A 19,743-nucleotide genomic window follows, 5' to 3' on the forward strand; every position below is an offset into this window, starting at 1 on the left:
GATTCCAGAATATTTTCATAACCTCCACTACGGTATAATGCCCACTAACATGAATGTATGAATGCATGCATACATGCATTCACTCATTCTTTCTCTCTCTCCCTCCCTCTTCCGTGTAGGACTCAGTTGGGGGGAAAAAAGTGTTTGGGCTTTCACCAACCAAAACATGAATAAATTTATAAAACCATTGTGTATGTGTGTGTACCTGCAGGCGTGGACTCTGGGTTAAGGATCAAATTTGTGCTGGAGATACTCGAAAAGCCATTTACTCGTAACTCTCGCTCCCACATCTGCCTTTGTATCTGCTGGGCTCTGATCTTTAGGGCTTTCTTAATCTCCAATGAGTGGGAAGCTCAACACTTCTGTGACTTAGTTACAGGTGAGCCAAATTTTGTAGCAATGCCAAGACGTACCTCTAATATCACTGGTAAATGCTTAGATGTTCCAAGATCTTTGGGATAAAATCAACAGGCCATGTAAAGAGTGAGAAAATTATCAAGAAAAGGAATCAAGGCAGATTTCTTGAGCTTTTCTGGTCCACATGCCCCCTTCCCTCGGCTCACGTGATGTTTCCTAACCGTGGCACTGACTGAGGGAACCCTCTCTCCCTTTCCAACGGGAAGACCCAATGGCCATACCGCTGACACCTGGTTCCTCTCCTCTGCCCCTCACAAGCACAGGTACACAGAGGACGTACCTGCTAGAGGTAAGAGGGAGGGTGTATCTTAAGTGGCACATCGCAGCATCACAGTGGTTTAACATTTGAATGCTGAATAGATTTGAGCTCTGTCACTGCAGTGAGCTGAATGAGCCCCAGACAGATAATGCCCACGCCCCCATCCCCAAACCTGTAAATGTTACCCTATTTGGAAAAAGGGTCTTTGCAGATGCAACTAAGGATCTTGCAATGACATCACCCTTGATTGACCAGGTGGGCCCTAAATCCAATGGCAAGTGTCCTTTATAAGTCAAAGCGGAGACAGACAGAAAAGGAGGAGTCAACATGACCAAGGAGATTGATGTGATGCAGCCACAAATCAAGGAATGGGACAGTCACCAGGAGCTGGAATAGGCAAAAAAGGCCAGGCACAAATTCTCCCCTAGGGCCCTTGGAGGGAGGATGGTCCTACCAGATTTTGCACTTTTCGCCTCCAGAACTGCGAGAGAATACATTTCTGATTTTTTTTTTTTTTTTTTTTTTCGGTACACGGGCCTCTCACTGCTGTGGCCTCTCCCGTTGAGGAGCACAGGCTCTGGACGCGCAGGCTCAGCGGCCATGGCTCACGGGCCCAGCCGCTCCGCGGCATGTGGGATCCCCCCGGACCAGGGCACGAACCCACGTCCCCTGCATCGGCAGGCGGACTCCCAACCACTGCGACACCAGGGGAGCCCTAATTTCTGATGTTTTAAACCACCAAATATGTGGTAATTTGTTATGACAGCCTTAGGAAACTGATATAGTCACTTACTAGTTCTGTGATCCTGAGAAAGCGTCTTAAATTCATCTGCAAAATGGGGAATCTAATGGTACCCACCTCACAGAGCTGTTGTGATGATTAATATGGGTACCGATCAATGCCCCAGGAAATGTTGCTGTTAACATCATTATTGTTACTGCTATACAAAGGCAGTTAAAGGGAAGGATAAACCACAGGGCCTGTAATGGGCTAGTGCGCCTCAAGAGTACATTTCCAAGGCTTTTGGCTGGACCTCTCTGGGCTGTTTGACCATACAGATGATTGTGGCTAGAATGCGCACCAACTGTCTATTCCAAAAGAGGTGGCAGTTGGGGCCTTGGGAGGTTTCTCCCTTCACTCAGGCCTGGCAGCACGAAAAGAAACGGTTAAGCCCCAGGAAACCAGCCTCAGAGAAGAGGATGAGGCCCTTCCATTCTATAGCCCTTTGCCATTCTTATTAAGCATCTTTTCTTTTCTGAGGTTTTCTACAAATTGCTCTGGATGGGACCCAGAGGGAGAGTGCTTTTCTGTCCACTTCCTTCCGACTTCCTTAGAGAGCAGAGTTCTTAGGGGAAAAGGACAGTGGATTTTGAGGCACTAGGAAGAGTGGGTAAGTCTAGAACAGCTGTGTTGCCTTGAATCATCAGGCTCAAGGAATAAAATCCATTCCCTTTATGACTGTGGGTAGTAATGGCATGGTCACAGGCTCACTTCAGGACCACAGGCAAGAAAAATAACCTTATTTTTTTGCAATGGTGACTTTATCCATTAAACAGAAACCTCATGACCAGTTGACCCTGGAAGAGTATCTGTACATGTGGGTGGGAGTGAGAGATGCAAATACACACACACACACACACACACACACACACACAATGTGTTCATTGCCTTAGGTAGGAGAAGGTGACTTTTTCCATATAGACCATTTCTTATGTTTTGTCACTACTAATTCACCAACCAACTGATGTCTTTCCCTTTGTGGAGGTCAATTTCCATACTATTTTTCTTTTTCTTTCCTCCTATTTTCCAAATCGCTTTTTCTCCTTTGCTCTTGTTCTTTTCTTAGTTAAAGCGGCAGCGTAAAGAGTATAAAAACAGATAAGGTACTTGAGTAGGGTTTGGCAGCCGAAAAATATTGCAAATAGGAACTAGAGTTCCAGGGGGTACATATGCGATCTTCCTGCCACGGATGGACCCACCTTGCGGGGGCCGAAAGCCTACTGGAGGCAAGGTAGCAGCCTGCTCACTCCTGGCAAACCCTGCGAGGCATTATGGACATCTAGTGGCTGCCGGGGATAATGCCTCAGCGATGCATGTCAGGCTGAGGAATGGCCTACCATGGGCTTTACTAGGCGCCCAGTTATCCTGGGTCCCCTTAGCCAGTCCCCTGGATGGCCATTTCTTCTCAAAAAAAATTTTTTAACACTTTCTTTTATGGGGGGGCCATGCTGCACAGCTTGCAGGATCTTAGCTCCCCGACCAGGGATTGAACCCGGGACCTCGGCAGTGAGAGCACAGAGCCCTCACCGCTGGACCAACAGGGAATTCCCTCCACTTCTTGTTAAGGGTCCAAAGTCACTCTGAATGGCTCTATCGAAGACCCATCGTTAACCCAGCCCAGCAAAGTATAATGATAGCATCTGCATACAACAGCACAGAAGGCAGGCATTTGGAAATATCTTGAAGCCCCAGGTTTAAATGCCAATTAGCCACATACTGTCATCTTGACTGAGGGGGTGAGCTCAGAAGGGACAGAGACTCTGATGTTAATTAGTAGTGTGGCTCTAGGTAAGTCACTATGCCTCTCTGAACTTCATTAACGACATCTGTAAAATGAGAGGTTAAGTCCAGATGATCTCCAAGGTCCCTTTTAGCTTTAGCACTCTGTGATCTGCAGGCCTTTTTAGTAGCTGAGAAAACAGTCTGCTGTGCTCTGGCACTGTGGATTTCTCGATTCAACTGAAGGAATCATTCGCTTCTCAACTTTGTGGTGCGTTACCAAGACTTGACTACAACCCCAAAGGATCAATCTTCTTCACAAAGCTTTACATCTGAGGAGGGGTGGGAATCGTGGACGATGAGAGCTGGAAGGAACTTTCTAGTCCATTCTCTTAATTTTAGAAATGAAGAAACCAAGGTTTAGAGCTGTCTTAAGATTTGTCACATGTCTAATCAGTGGCAGAAAAGGGACTAGAACTCAGGCATCCCAGTCTTAGTGCAGGTAACAAGCGGCTGACACAGCCTTGCCGGATCACTGGCTGGCTTCTTCAACTCTGCTTTATCGCAGCAGTCTCTCTGTGGGAAACCACAAGTGAAAACACTCTCAACCCAGGGTTTTTTCCTTCTCTCCTCTCCCAAGTTTAAGCCTTCCTCTTCTTTTTATTCCCTGGTGGCACCACTCCAAATCAAGGACGCAGTCAGAAGCAGGGGCTGTGAGGAGCAACAGACAGATGGCTAGACGACACTCGAGCGACAGGATTAGAGGCTTCAGTGCCACTTCCAGTGCAAAAGGGCTGTGTGTGCTGCCATGGTCCCACAGCCTCCTTGGTCCAGTTGATGGTTTCTATGATGCTCCCTTAGCCTAGCTGGCCTACAGAGGGCAAAGTACCCCTATCTAGAACTCCATGAGCTGCATGAAGCTTGGGCGATATCACTCACAAATATTTACCACGAGACCACCCCATTACTAAGTACCGGTTTGATCCTACCCTTCCATCCACCTACACAACATTTGCTGGGCCTGGAGCTGAACAGATGGGTTCTGAGTTTGCCCGCACCAGCCAGGCAGGCCCCGCTTCTGCCTGAGGGGGGAGGGGCAGCCATATACCAGGGCGCCATCCAGACCCTGGCCGGGGTCTCTCTGGAACCCTACCAGCTCAGTGCCAGCTGTGGCAAGGAGAGAACTTCTCAACAGCGGGTGTTCAATTCTCCTCCACAGATCCCTGTCAGGCTAGACTCACATCTGGGTATAAGATGGGTGTGTCCTGCTTGAAGCTGATGGTGTGCAAATGGGGCTTAGTCAAGAAGGGAAAAAGAGCCCAGATGGAACTCAACCTCCATTTCTCTCTTTGATTAGTAATTGTGAGTCAAACAAGTTAAATAAAGGATCTATTTTCTCAGCCCCTCCTCTCCCACCCTTCATTCTAGTATATTCCATATACCCTTCCCTGAAATGTTTTATGCAGGCTGTCCCCCCACCTTGTCTCCGCCATTTACTCCATGCAGAGTGAACACACTGGGCATCTTTGTGGCAGCGATGACAACACTGGACTCAGGGTTTGAAGACTGGATTGAGATACTGCCTCTGTGGCTTTCTGGGTGTATGACCTTGAGCATGTTATTCGCCTGCCAGAGCTCAGTACCTCCATCCATAAAATGGAAACAACTATGGCAACTGTGTCACTGGGTAAAGGCAGATTAAACAAGAACAGATCTATCCACCCACCCATCCATCCATCCTTGGTATAGTGGAGAGCATACAGTAGACAAACATCCCAGTAAATGTTGAAGTAAATGAATGAAACCTGAGTTCTTATTGACTGGGAGAAAACTCTGCAGAATCACTTTTACTGTCCAAGTTCCTAGACATCTGAGCTCTGCCAGGGTTCAAGGCCTGGCTCTACCGCTTACTATGTGATCTTAGGTAACATATTGACTATTAATGTTGTTATTATTTGACTGCAAATACATAATAAAAAAGTTGGTAAACGACAGGGAATCCAAATTGCCTACAATGAAGCTGTTTCCATTCCCTCCACGGACTTCAAAAATTCCCTGGCATATTTAAGGAGGTTTCAGATTACTGGGCAGCATACAATATTGAGATAAGGGTGTGGCAGAATCCAGAGAGCTAAGAGATCCCGGCCAGGACCTCCTCTTCTTAAGCAATAGCCCACGTGCAGGTAGGTGATGGGCAAGCAAGCTTGCCAAGCCAGAGGTGGGCGGGCACAAGGAAAGGAGACTGGAGGTAGCCCTTGAAAAGAAGCAACACTAAACCAGTGCCATATTCTGCCAGCTGGCTTCCCAGGGCTTAGCCACAGTTGGCCTCCGCCGCACCAGGCAGAGAAAGAGGAGTCATTTTCCCCGGTGGGAAAACTCTGAACAAGTCCTGTTCTCGATCCTACACTGGTCCATCAAACGCCCCGGGGTCGCCTCTCACCGGAAGTAGGGGCAGGATGCTACGCAGTTCTTCCCAGGGACTCCCAGAAACAAAGAAGAGCTGGTGGAGCTCATGGGGCAGAAGCTTTAAGACCCACTCCCTCCAATCTCTGGGTGCACGGAGGGGAAGGGGCGCGGGGCTGCGAAGAGTGAAAAGCCGCGGCTCCGGCTGCTTAATGAACGGGTTGTGCCCTGGCTGCTGGGAGTTCACCTCAATCCTTCCAGCTGGTTGTCGCGCTGTCCCAGGTTGTTACTCCCCTAGCTCCCCGCACTTGGTCTTTCCTTCCACGGTTTGCCTCACCCGCAACCCTCATTAAGAAAATTATCAGTGAAAGACCTAGTTAAAGCCGACGACGGGTGAGGAAATTTGCGAGGGAAGGGGCAGGACGAACAGACACATGTGCAGCAGCGCCCCGACCGCCCCCGCGTCCCCCAGTGCAGCTCAGAACTCCGAGCGTGCAGCCCGGGCCGAACGGCCGGTCGCCCCGTCCGCAGTCGCCGGGGGTGAGGATGACGCGGTCCGGGCGGAAGGCCCGCCAACTGCAGCAGCCCCGCCGAGGGCCGCCGCGCCTCCGGCTCCCCAGGCCCTGAGCCCAGCGCGCCCAGAGCCCGAGGGTGCCCGGTGCCCGGTGCGGGGCGGGGGCGGGGGCCGGCGCGATCCCTCCGCAGCAGCAGCCCCGCGCCGCTCCAGCCTATCAGCGGCCACCCGGCGGCTCCCTGCGATCGGACCAAAATAGCTGCGCACGCCTGCGACTTGCGCGCGGCCCCCCACTTGACGCTCACTCCTGTTCCCTCGCCCGGCCCGCTCCCAGCGTCTAGAGGGGGCGGGGAGGAAGCGGCCGGGGAGGGGGGTGGGGCTGGGGGAGAGAGGAAGGAAGAAGGAAGGAAGGAAGGAAGGAAAGGAGGAAGGGAGGGAGGAAGGGAGGGAGGAAGGGAGGGAGGGAGGAAGTCGCACGGAGGCGCACAGCTCGGGGCTGCGCGGCGCGGGCCGGCGCGGCGCTGGAAGGCGCCGGCGTTAACCCCTCGAGGGCAGGCAGCGGAGGGGGAGCGGTGTTAATACATAAGAGCACTGCATCACGCTAATCTTCTCTCCTCAGAACAGTATGCGTCAGCAGTACATTCACGTTCTGACTGAAGGACAAAAGGATGAGAGAGCAGTCTGCGTGGCTGCTGCCTGCAACACCGCGAGCCTGGCGCGAGGAGGAGACGGTGGGCGCCGTGCACAGGGGCCCCGCTGCTGCTGCTGCTGCTGCCGCCGCCGCCGCCGCTGCTAGCGAGTGGGGACCATGTTCCCGGGCTCCGGAGCGTTCCCCGCAGCCGCGACCCCCGCTGCTCACGCCGCCGCCAGCGCCGGGGCCGCTGCAGCAGTCCGCGGGCAGCGCAGCCGCTGAAGGCGCCGGGGGCCGGAGCCCTGAACTCGCTCCCTCTGCACAAAGCCAGATCCGGCGGCACGCCGGGGGCCCGGCTGCGGCGGGCGATTCCGCGCCTCCGGGGGCTGCAGCCGCCCCCGGACTCCCCGAAGGGGCCTGCGGCGCGGGGCGACCCAGCCGCCGCGCGCTCCTCTGGCCGGCAGACCAGGTCCCGGCGCTGCCTCCACGCCGCTGCCCCTCGGGGGGCTGGACGGATTACTGCTCCTCGCACCAGCAGCCGGCGGACTGGGAAACTGAGCCCAGTTTTTGTCTTTTTAACCCTTAAGAGAAGAGACGAGGAGAGAAGGGGGTGTGTGTCGGAGGGCGGGCGGGCGGGGGGGGCGAAAGACCGGCGAACACCTCCTCTTAACTCTCGCAGCACCGCGAGCGAACGACTGCATCAGCTGCCTCGGGCCGGGAGCGGCCGACACAAGGAGAGGGGCCAGCGCGGCGGCAGCTTCGGCAGCGAGCGCGGCCTGGCAGGCTGCGGGGCGCCCCCTCACTCCCCGCCGGGTGGCAGCCCCGGAGCGGGCGGGGGGCGCCGGAGGCACACTCCGGCGATGAAGCGGCTTCCTCCTCGGCTGGTGCGAGCCGGGGCCAGGGTCCAAGGACAAAGCCGGGAAGCGCTGGTGGCGCCCCGCCTCGGGCTGAGGGGGGGGCATGCACCTGCATAGCCCGCCGGGCTTCGGCTCTCCCGGCGCGCCTCAACTCCGCGGCTCCGCTAGCCGGCTCCGGATTTACTAGAAGCCATTTTGTCTCCCCCACCCCTCCCCTCCCCTCTGCCCTCCCCGCCCCCTCTACTTCCCCCTTTTGTTAATTAAAACTAAGAAGTGAGAATGGGAACGAGGTGGCCAGCTCCGGCGGCGAACGCTTAAGGACACCGCGCCAGTTCTTCCCTTCCTTCCTTCCGAGGTAGGTGAGAGCGAATGACTGGGTGGGGATGGTCGCAAAGGGGGAGAGAAAGTCCCAGCTTTCCGAGGGCTGGCCTCGAGGGGGGGCTGGTAGACGAGGGGCCACTCTTTAGTTTGGCATGATTTTTTTTTCTGGCCGATCTGCTCCGTCTCTCTAATCGCCCCCTCCCCACCTCCTTCTCCAGATGGAAAGAGGAGCTCCTAGCTCACTTAAGCCGGGGTAGGGCTGGTTCTCCTTTCCGAGCCAAAATCCCAGGCGATGGTGAATTATGAACGTGCCACACCATGAAGCTCTTGTGGCAGGTAACTGTGCACCACACCTGGAATGCCGTCCTGCTCCCCGTCGTCTACCTCACGGCGCAAGTGTGGATTCTGTGTGCAGCCATCGCTGCTGCCGCCTCCGCCGGGCCCCAGAACTGCCCGTCTGTCTGCTCGTGCAGTAACCAGTTCAGCAAGGTGGTGTGCACCCGCCGGGGCCTCTCCGAGGTCCCTCAGGGTATTCCTTCCAACACCCGGTACCTCAACCTCATGGAAAACAACATCCAGATGATCCAGGCTGACACCTTCCGCCACCTCCACCACCTGGAGGTCCTGCAGCTGGGCAGGAACTCCATCCGGCAGATCGAGGTGGGGGCCTTCAACGGCCTGGCCAGCCTCAACACCCTGGAGCTGTTTGACAACTGGCTGACAGTCATCCCGAGCGGGGCCTTTGAATACCTGTCCAAGCTGCGGGAGCTCTGGCTGCGCAACAACCCCATAGAAAGCATCCCCTCTTACGCCTTCAACCGGGTGCCCTCCCTCATGCGCCTGGACTTGGGGGAGCTCAAGAAGCTAGAGTACATCTCGGAGGGGGCTTTTGAGGGACTGTTCAACCTCAAGTACCTGAACTTGGGCATGTGCAACATTAAAGATATGCCCAACCTCACCCCCCTGGTGGGGCTGGAGGAGCTGGAGATGTCAGGAAACCACTTCCCTGAGATCAGGCCTGGCTCCTTCCACGGCCTGAGCTCCCTCAAGAAGCTGTGGGTCATGAACTCACAGGTCAGCTTGATTGAGCGGAATGCTTTTGATGGGCTGGCCTCCCTGGTGGAACTCAACTTGGCCCACAATAACCTCTCTTCTTTGCCCCATGACCTCTTCACCCCACTGAGGTACCTGGTGGAGTTGCACCTACACCACAATCCTTGGAACTGTGATTGTGACATTCTGTGGCTAGCCTGGTGGCTTCGAGAGTACATACCCACCAATTCCACCTGCTGCGGCCGCTGTCATGCTCCCTTGCACATGCGAGGCCGCTACCTGGTGGAGGTGGACCAGGCCTCCTTCCAGTGCTCTGCCCCCTTCATCATGGATGCACCTCGGGACCTCAATATCTCTGAGGGTCGGATGGCAGAACTTAAGTGTCGGACTCCCCCCATGTCCTCCGTGAAGTGGCTGCTGCCCAATGGGACAGTGCTCAGCCACGCCTCCCGCCACCCACGGATCTCTGTCCTCAACGACGGCACCTTGAACTTTTCCCATGTGCTGCTCTCAGACACCGGGGTATACACGTGCATGGTGACCAACGTGGCGGGCAACTCCAATGCCTCGGCCTACCTCAACGTGAGCACGGCCGAGCTCAACACCTCCAACTACAGCTTCTTCACGACTGTCACAGTGGAGACCACTGAGATCTCGCCTGAGGATACAACACGAAAGTACAAGCCCGTTCCTACTACGTCCACTGGTTACCAGCCGGCATATACCACCTCTACCACGGTGCTCATTCAGACCACCCGTGTGCCCAAGCAGGTGGCAGTAACCGCGACGGACACCAATGATAAGGTGCAGACCAGCCTGGATGAAGTCATGAAGACCACCAAGATCATCATTGGCTGCTTCGTGGCAGTGACTCTGCTAGCCGCTGCCATGCTGATTGTCTTCTATAAACTCCGCAAGCGGCACCAGCAGAGGAGCACAGTCACAGCTGCCCGGACTGTTGAGATTATCCAGGTGGATGAAGACATCCCAGCGGCGGCATCTGCAGCAGCAACAGCAGCTCCGTCCGGTGTATCAGGTGAGGGGGCAGTCGTGCTGCCCACAATTCATGACCATATTAACTACAACACCTACAAACCAGCACATGGGGCCCACTGGACAGAAAACAGTCTGGGGAACTCTCTGCACCCCACAGTCACTACTATCTCTGAACCTTATATCATTCAGACCCATACCAAGGACAAGGTACAGGAAACTCAAATATGACTCCCCCCCCCAAACTTATAAAATGCAATAGAATGCACACACACACAAAAGACAGCAACTTTTGTACAGAGTGGGGAGAGACTTTTTCTTGTATATGCTTATATATTAAATCTATGGGCTGGTAAAAGAAACAGATTATATTAAAATTTAAAAAGAAAAATCAAAACAAAACTATTTTCTAACTTGTAAGTTCTATTTAAAGGGGGTGGGGGACCTTGGGAATGCTGTGGGATAGAAGCCACAAGTCAGTCTGCTGTGCTGCCAGGAGAGCTTTCTGGTACAGGGCTGAAACTGCCAAAATAAAACAAACTACAACACCAACCAGTATCCCTAAAGAGTTAGGGTGTGGGCTGCTGAGGCGTGGAGGGGAGACTGAACTGTCATTTTTTAGAAGATGCTTCATAGGACACAGGAATACCCATTTCTCTAGACATCTTTCTTAGGCTGAGAGCTGTCTTTGCAGATTTATCTTATTTAAACAAAGAATACAAACAAACGAAAAAAAGCACTAAGAATCTGTACTGTGCTTAAAATGTTGAGAGGCAATAATCTTTTCTTCAGAGGCCAAGGGAAAGACAGACCTGTAAAATGTATTTTAAACAGGAAAACCACCAAAATTCAACTGAAACCTTAAGGGACTGAGTATGTGCATCCCTGTGCACAAGTCTTCTTGGTTTGTGCAGTGGGACACAGCGTGACCCGCCTGACAGAGGGCTTCGGGAAGGAGCAGAGAAGGAAGGGAGCTGGCGTAGCTGTCAGTCAGGCGCTTTCACATTGCACCACATTCCTGCAGTTGGGCTTAACCCACTCTGTGCAAGGCATGTGTCTATTCAGGGCTTCCCAGGAGAAGGAGGTGGCCCCTGGGGGGGCAGGGGGGCGTGGTACCAAAGGGGGATGGGAAGGGAGAGCAGAGGCAGAGAGAAGGTATTCGCAGGAGGCCATAACTCAGCATTGTGCCATGTCCACCTGTTGTTCCTGGTATCTGACAAATGATTGTAGACAGTGATGCATTTGATGATCTTTTTTTTTAAAGGATTGGTTTAAGGTGGAGAAGGGGGGAGGGACTGGGAGTGGGACGCTTGGGGGAGCGGAAGCTTTTCTCATGCCTGTGATTTGGTGACTATTCTAAATGCTGATTCATTAGGGATTATTACTGCTGATGTCAACTGGTTGTGGTGATGGGGAGGGGGCAGGACATGAGTAGAGAAGAAAGAGGAGAGACAAAAAGGGCACAGGCTCATTGAAAGTGATGAAGCCTTTCCTCACCAGGATGGTTCACAAAAAAGATGTGAAATCCACAGTTAAAACAAAGTGATACACGCAGAATGAGTGCGGCATGGAGTCCTGTTGAATGTAGCACAATGGGGGGAAATGCTTCCCTCTCCCAGGGCTACCTCAGGAGGGGGAAGAGAAAGGGCGGGCCTGGGTGGGGAAGGCAGAGATCTCTGTTATTCTGGTCCATTTAATGATGTAACTTCTTTCATTTATTATTTTAGCTTTAAAAGGAAATAAAGGGTTCAGATTTGAAAGGGGGTGGGGTGTGGGGGGGAAATGCCACTGATTGTAACGTGAGAAAAGTGTATTTTTGTATTTTAATAAATATTGTTCAATTTTTAATTCAGTGTCCCCAAAGGGTTAAATTGAGTAAGACCCTGAACCTATAGCTTCTTATGAGCACTGACCAAATAATTTCTATTTAAAGAAAAAAAAGGGGAGGGGAGGACAATCTTCCATTTCTTTAAAGTATGGGAACACGCTAAAGCTGTCAGCCACTTTTCCTTAGCTTAAATAAAAGCACCCTGATACTAGTGCACCGTTCACAAGCTAAGTGTGTTAGTCCCTGGCTCTGTTGGGGGGTAGAACTGAATTCCCTGTGTCCTGGAAAAGCGGGGGAAATGGGTCAGCCTCAGCTCCTGGGACCCGGCCAGGAGTTAAACGCCACCTCAGCAGAAGCTGCTGGTCAGGCAGCACCAGCTCTACACGGGGACCCCGGGGGACCTGGATTTAAGGGCACTGCAATAATGTTGTTGTGCTTAAAGATCCCACAGGCAGTGTTGCTTCTGTTCTCTGGGTGCTGAATAGTCAGTCAAACGTGTCTTGGTGGTGGTGGGCATTGGTCTCCTGATGTGTAGCCGAGGGACGTGGTCCAGGCAGGCTGCCTGAACTGGGACCCTGCGTCTCTTCAGCACTAGTATTTATACGAGTGGGGTGCAGGGAATCGGGACTGAGTGGGTGTGATCTCCCTGGCGCTGAACACAGAGAGAGAGAGGCAGGCAGCCCTTTGCAGCAGTTGGCTAAGAAAGGGCCAATTCTTAATCCTCCTCTGGGTGTTTGTGTATTTCACATACACAAAATTTCTGGGTGTCGGTGTTTGTGGCAGTGTGTATGCATGGGCTCACACTTTTAGAAACTGCCATTCATGTCTCTAGGCTACAATGATATGTTCCCTCCGCCCGTCCTTTAGTACCCTACCCCCAATAAAAAGAAAGCTGCAGCCGAGAAAAGGGTGGGACTTGGCGAGGACCAGTTGAAAAATGCAAGAAGTCACCCCCTTTCCTAGTGCCATAAGACACAGCTCAGGCTGTTTAGAACAGCTTCCTGGGTACACATTCAGAGGCAACTGTGAAGGAAGGAGCTGCTTCAGAAATAGAGGATGTGGAGCCCATTTCCTTACACCCCTCCTCTTTTTGACAGCTATCTGGGCGGCCAGGGAACTATGCAGTAGCTGTGGAATGACAAAGCCTCTGGGGCTGAACAAAGATCTGAGGGGAGAGGTGAAGAAATGGGCCTAAAACATTCCTGGGGAAGAGTCCTATGAACAAATGCACTTGTCCTGGGGGTGGGGCATATTCAGGTCTTGGAATCTGAGGGAGAAGTGCTTTCCAGAAGGAACCTCAAAGGAGGTTCCTGGGGGAGAGAGAATATGGTGCCTGGGTGTGAGTGTCCTTAGAGCTGCAAGGGGAGTTCCTTTCCCCACTGGGCCTACTCCCTGACCTGGGCACCGGTTCAGCATTTAGAGCGGCAACTCTCCCCCGCCGTGATGGCGGGTACGCCCTCCTTTGTAGCAGGCACTTGGGACAACTTTTCAGAGAGGAGTCCCATGAGCACCGAAAGTGCAGCCTTTAATGCTGGGCGGGTGACTCATCCTCGGCCTGGCCAAGCTGTAGGGTTGGTTACCTGAGAATGGAACATGGGTTGGCAGCTCTTCGGGAGGGGAGTCATAGCAACACGTTACAGGGAAAAGACTGCCGCTGATTATATGGAGTTAGAGACTTTTCATTACAGAATTTTTTAAAGGCCGTGAAAAACCATGTAGTCTAATCCCTTCACATTTTACAGTCAAGGAGACCGAGCCCCAGAGAAACTGAAAGATACAGTCCAAGGTCACACTGCTAATTAGTGGAAGAGGTGGGACTGAAACCCAGGTCTCTTGACTACCCAAACCAATGTGCTTTCTCATAAAGGCTCTTACTGGCTCTCAAGAACATCTCTCTTTCCTGGCCAATATGCAGTGAAAATGGGACCTTCCTATAGCTATTGCTGTGTTCTCTTCTCCCTCCTCTTGGAGCTGTCCAGTCTCCTTCAGAACCAGCTCTACTGCCCTCCGGGGCCTGAGCAGAATTCGGACCACAGGGGCCCCAGAGGTGGCCCAAGGGCCACGTGTGCTGACTAAGGAGTTGGATTCTCAGGACTATACCTAATAGCTTCCTGATTCTTAGGTTCAATGGCAGGCAGAAACCATGGGATCCCACAGAGGGCAACGGCTGCTAGGGAAAAGGTGAAGTAGACAAGGCAGAGTGCTCACAGTGGGAACGATGGATTGGCCTTCTCCCAACCTTAGCCTTGGAAGCTTGCAGAGTAAAGGATTGACAGAGGCCTTAGAGCACCTCTCAAGAGCAACTTCTCCACAGCGGAGTGGTTTCTGCTTATTTGGCTGAACAATGAGACTATTTGGGGAGGCGGGGGACTCTTTAACTCCTCTCCTCCATTGCATCTACCCTGGCCCCAGCTCTAAAATCATGATCTGGTCGCCACTCCCACAATTTGTTCTAGGGCCTTTTATCACTCTTTGGTGTAAAGCTGCATTCTACTATCAGTGAAGATAGAGCAGACAGGCTAGTTTCTAAGGCCTAGGGACATCCGCTCTATCATGGCTGTTAACATGTACTGTAGCTAGCAACTTTTTGGGACGGGGGCGCTGGTGGGGGGAGGGCAGCAGCCTAGTAAAGAGTCCCTTGAAGACAATGCCTGTTAATGGGGAAGAGATGCAGAGTCCATGCCGTTAATGGTGGAGATGGGTAGAGATTAAGAGAAGGCTAATTGGGCCTTACTCAGCCCAGGCTACTACCTTAGGGGGCCAGAGCCCACAATTAAGGCTTCAACATTTTACTGCAACAAAGGCTTAAAATTAGAGAAGAAAAAGAGAGAGAACATTTATATCCAAACATATGTCTGATTTTATCTCCTCTGCTGGCACTCAGCACTCCGTGCCATCGGCTAATGCAGGCACCGTTCACGCCATTTCTAAATCCTGCCTCAGCTAAACTGCAAGGCAGCTTTTGGCTCAAAGCACCTCTCTTGGTTTCCGTCCATTCAGAAAGCACCCTTTTCCCCGGAGGGGGGAAGAATGGTTTGGGTAGTGGATTAAGGTTGTTTTCATCTTTGCTTTAAATTGAGATGAAGTAAATTGCTTCTTGGAGCAGGGATAAAGGCTTCAGGAACCGTCAGTGAAATATACATATCTGCAAAGCAATATAGCATAGTGCTTACAAGTATGGACTCTGAAGCCAGTCTTCCTGGGTTGAATCCCAGCTCTATCACTTACTAGTTATGTGACTTTGGACAAATACTCGTTTTCCTCATCTGTAAAATGGGCATAATATTGGTATCTACCTCACTACTCCGTAGTTGTTGTAGGAATTGAAATTTGACGATAAGGGGACAGACCAACTGACTAGCCCCCATCACCAGCTCTATTCTTGAACCTCATCCATGTCCAAAGAGAGAACATGCCTACTGAGCTACTCTAAAGAGGAAGGATAATTAATTATCCAGAAGTCCTGGGCAGCACGACAGCACCATCTACAAGCCCAAACACTGTGGGAAAGATGGGGTGCACTTTTCTTCCCAGGAAAACACTGCCTTGTGCTCTGTTCTTTAATCTAGCTCTTTAGATGGCCCAAGGCACTGTCTTATTAGGCCAGGAACGGATTACCTTTTCTTATGGTGGGTCAGGAGAAAGGAAAGATGCTGCTGCTGGAGGTGCACAAGCTGAGGGCTGGGACAGGAAGCACCTACTAAAAGTCCTGGTCCTTTACCAGGAGGGTGAGCTTCCCAGTGTCTCGTCACCTCGCCCTGTTTCCTCATCAGGGTGCTTTGCCAAGGGAGGTGGGCCCACGGAGGCACCAGGAAGGAGAAGGGAGCACAGAGAGGGCTGCTGGGGCTTCAAAGCAGTATTGGAGGGCTTGAAGGAAAGAAAGGCAGGAAAAAGCACCATAATTTGAGCAGGTGAGAGCAGGATGGAGCTGTATGGCAGATGCACAGGCTAAGGGGCTGCAATGCAGTTAGGGAGGAGAGCCAGGGAGATCCTCTGCCCTAGCAAGCAGGAGGCTGGCTGGACCCTGGACGGGGGGGAGGGCCGCTAGCGATATTCATGGCACGGAACAGAGCAGAAGAAAAGCAGGGAGATCAACTTTCCAAGAGAAGCCTAAGAAAGAATGCATTTGATTTCCTAATGAGAGGCTAGAATTAGATTTTAGGATGATCACAGGTTTCATCCTCTGGAACATGCCAGCTTTGCTGTCAGTACTTGGGCCAAACCACCTGCCCACGACAGTCCTGTTCCCGATGCTGGAGGCTGTCCACTGCTTGGCAAGGGGGCGGGGGGGCAACCCCACCCTCAGGGCTGTAATCAAATTCTGATCCTGACGGGCTCCCTCAGGGCCTCCCTCATTTCTGTGAAGGCACAGTCATGGGGGGAGAGGAGAGGAGAGGAGAGGGTGCAGCTCACTGTTTATCCACGAAAAGAGTGTTATATAAATCGTGTTTTCCCATAAAAATAATGACGACTGTTGAGTTCAGTGCACATGGACCCTGGCAGTGAGTCAGAAAGGTCAGGCCCGGGCCCGTGGGGGAGAGCCCTCGGAGAGGCTCTCCTGGCAAAGGAAGTTAAGCATTTGAGAGGATGGCGCTGTCTTCTCTAGCTTATCCTGGTAAAGACTCTTAAACCTACAGCAGGGAGGCACTGAGATGACAGGCTACTCTAATGCCAGGTGTGGGGATTGGATGGACCCAAGTAGTACCTGGCCTTCCGGGTTCATCCATTCTGTGTGCCTAGGAACAATACTAGAGCAATTACTGAAGTTTAGATTAATTACTAAATACCAAAGGAACAGCCCTTGATCTACTTGCTTCTTTAATATCCACCCACCTTCTTATATCTCCCATTAATAAAAAGCACCCCCCCGTTAATTCTCCTATCAGATTCCCCCCCCATAATTCCCATTTGCGTACAACCGTCTGCCATGATAGGACCTAGGATATCCCGCAAGATCCTTCCATTCTAGAAGCCTGATGGCTCTTTCTTCCTTCTAACAGTTCTGCTTCCTCTCCCAAGGCAAGTCCTTAATCTGTAGTCTCTTACATTTCTTTAATAAGGTCTCAACCCTGGTTTCCCTGTCTCTGCAGGTACTCATTTAGTTACCAGATAAGCCACTCTACCCGCTCAGTGAGTCAGCAAAGATGAGGGAGAGGTGCTTTCACACACTAACTGTTCCCTGTGCAAAGTTTGGTTTCCTGGCCTCGGGCTACTTCTTCCCAGGCTTCAAGGCCCTACCCACTCACCCAGGTTCATTAAGAACATTCATACAGGTCCTCCCACTCAGGTTCCACCCTGGAGGTGAACTGAATCAGCTGTAGGCAGTTCCCTGGATAGTGCCGCTGTGTTTGTAGGAACACACAGCGCACCCCTCACAACAGGCCCATCACAGTCCCAGAAATGGAGGCCAGGCCTCATACTAACAGCCTATTCCTGCAGCCCACCAGCTGCAGTGGATACAGTTATAATCTATTACCACTGCAAGACGACTTAATTTCTGGACTTAAAGGAAGTCGGATAATACTTTATCCTATTAGCGTTTGCCTGTGTGAATTGACACTGGCTTCCTTCTGACATGACAGCATATTCTTCCAATTCATCTCTTAAGGGGATGAATTGGGGAAGTCTGGAGTAAGATACGAGGGAGGGCCAAGGAAGAGACTGCTAAAGGAACCAGGGGAAGGGAAGACAATCTTCAAATTAGGAATGGGGAGAGGAGACTTAGAGGGATATGGCAAGACTGAGAGAGCTCAAAACATGTTTGCATTTCATTTTGTTTCCCTTGTGAGGGAAGCGACAGCAACTACTGGATGTGTCGTATGCTTGTGTCTGAGGAAAAAAGGTTCTGAAGCCACAGAGAAGCACAAACACAATAAGGAGTTGGCCTATTCCGTGTGCCTCTGGTTTCAGCTCATTGGTCTGCAGGGTAGCTTTCCCTTTAATCCCTCTTCCACCTTCCTGTTGTAAGTCCACGGCTGCTCTGACCAGCGAGTGGTATCGTATCAGCTGAGGGCAGCTCCACAGTGTGTTCTCACCGCTGGCCGACCTTGGAATGGCAGTGGCCACTGAGGACAGAATGACGGTTTACAGCTTCTAACTTCAGGAATGTGGAGACAGTGAAGGGAGCTTCCAAGTTAATTCAGAAAATCTAGTTGAACCCTCTCATTTTATTTGTGAGGAAAACGAAGCCCAGGGGGGTTGTGACTGCCAGTGCCCGCTAGCTGGTGATGCAGAGACCAGGTCTCTGGGTTCTCAGCCTAGCACCGGCAGGGCCACTGTGACTTACAACTCCAGGGGGCGTCACTGACAGAAGCCACAAAGTGATTAGTGCCCCCTGGAGTTTGCAATTTGGTGCAGTCCCTTACCCTTCGCTTCCAGGGAGGGAGGGAGAGAAGGGAAAGGCCTTTCAGGCCAGTACTTTATCTGTGCTTAATGCTGTCAGCCAGATGGTGCCCATTCCTGACTTCACTCAAACAGCTAGAGCTGAGAAATCAGGCAACTTTTCCTTTCTCTTCAGCCATGAGTGTTCCAGGGCACGGGAGTTCTGATGGCTGCCCAAACAGCTAACAAATTAGAAGGAGCACTTGTGGCTGAGGCCGCCCTCCCCATCCCTATAAAAGTGAAGAGCTGTAAAGAACAGGTATCCCTGTGAAAGGAAGTTTTGCAGAAGCTCAATCATGTCAGAGGTCCGTTCAAGGTCAAGTGGACCACTGGAGAAGCAGGGACGTCTGGAGTTCTGCTTCTACCTTCCCTGGTACTGTAAGCAAGGAGACCCTCACAGGGAAAGCTCAGGCAGCCCAGGCTGACTCGGGGCCTGCAGCTAGTAAACGTCTCCTCTTCCCCCATCTCAACAAATCCCCCCTTGGGAAACGGAGTGGCCCTGCCTAGAATTTTATCACATATATTTAATTAGAATCTATCTCCTTCATGATGGTTTCAAGTGAAGTCCCAATAGAAACATTCTAAAAGACAGCCGCTTTCAGCCAAGGATCTCTTTTAACCAAGTTAATTTAGCAGAAATTTGCCATCTTGGATCGGGTGGAGTTACCTCTCTTCTCAACTTCAAAGCTGGGAAGAGAGGGGAGGTGGGGAATGCAGAGAAATAAAGAGGAGGGCGGGGGCTTTGAGCAAATGAGTTTCCGTCTATTAAGGAGCAGTAATTTCTGCTAGCTCCCCTAGAGACTGGTCCCCTCCAATAATGGCCTGACTCTAATGATTCCCACTCCTAAGCAACAGCCTGTGTTCTGCTGGTGTTGAGATGAACAGTGCCAGAGAAATTCCCTTTCTCTCGGAGGTGCTGCTATTATCATCATGCAGGAGAGATTACCAGCCAGGAGGATGTGCTGCTGTTGGGGGGACAGAAAGATAACCAGAGAATGTACCTCTCCAAGGCATGGTACTGCTGACCTAGGACAAAAAAAGGCTGAGAGATAGGCTAGAGGTTAGTGATAAGATGAAAGGGCAGACACTCTGGACAGGAGGGAGAAGACAGGACAAAGTAAAAGCTTAGGCACCTCCTGAGGAGTTGATAAACTTAATGCAAGACTAGCAGGCACTGGCTGGGAGGCAGGGGGAGGTCACAGGGGTGCCGGGTGTGTGGGAACGAGTTAAGCTCAGGCATAATGAACAAAAACTGATCGCCATTTGAGATATGCAACATGGTAATATGAAAGCTGAATCAATTTCAGGTCCCTAAATACTGATCACCTTCCGGGCAGAAGCACAGGTGTGTGGGCTAACACCGAAATTGCGGGGATAACTGAAGCTGCAGTGTCAGTTGAGGGGTGGGGTCCTCTCATCCTGCCCTCTCCCTTCTCATACACTGAAGACGGTGGGGAAAAAAGCTAATACCGTGGCTCTAAGTACTGCTGAGGCTGCTGCCAGCAGGTCTTGAGTAGGGGGTGGGGAGTCCCCTTATTTTGCCCCCAGTGGCTTCCCTGTGATGGAGATGCACTGCTTCCAGAGGC

General features: G+C 51.9%; 2 protein-coding genes across 3 annotated transcripts in view; one reads left to right on the top strand and one right to left on the bottom strand.

Moving 5' to 3' along the window:
* The window catches only part of SND1 (staphylococcal nuclease and tudor domain containing 1), a 418,829-nt gene that overhangs the window by 51,525 nt on the left and 347,561 nt on the right, over window positions 1-19,743 (bottom strand). The window lies entirely within an intron of this gene.
* On the top strand, window positions 6,447-12,647 carry LRRC4 (leucine rich repeat containing 4). Its single transcript, XM_022581908.3, has 2 exons — window positions 6,447-7,936; window positions 8,121-12,647. The coding sequence occupies exon 2, from the start codon at window positions 8,221-8,223 to the stop codon at window positions 10,177-10,179; it is 1,959 nt and encodes a 652-aa protein (XP_022437616.1). The 5' UTR covers window positions 6,447-7,936; window positions 8,121-8,220; the 3' UTR covers window positions 10,180-12,647.

This window comes from Delphinapterus leucas, chromosome 9 (assembly GCF_059928025.1).
Source record: "Delphinapterus leucas isolate spDelLeu-1000000601 "Yukka" chromosome 9, BTC_Dleu_Yukka2, whole genome shotgun sequence".
Taxonomy (NCBI): Eukaryota; Metazoa; Chordata; class Mammalia; order Artiodactyla; family Monodontidae; genus Delphinapterus; species Delphinapterus leucas.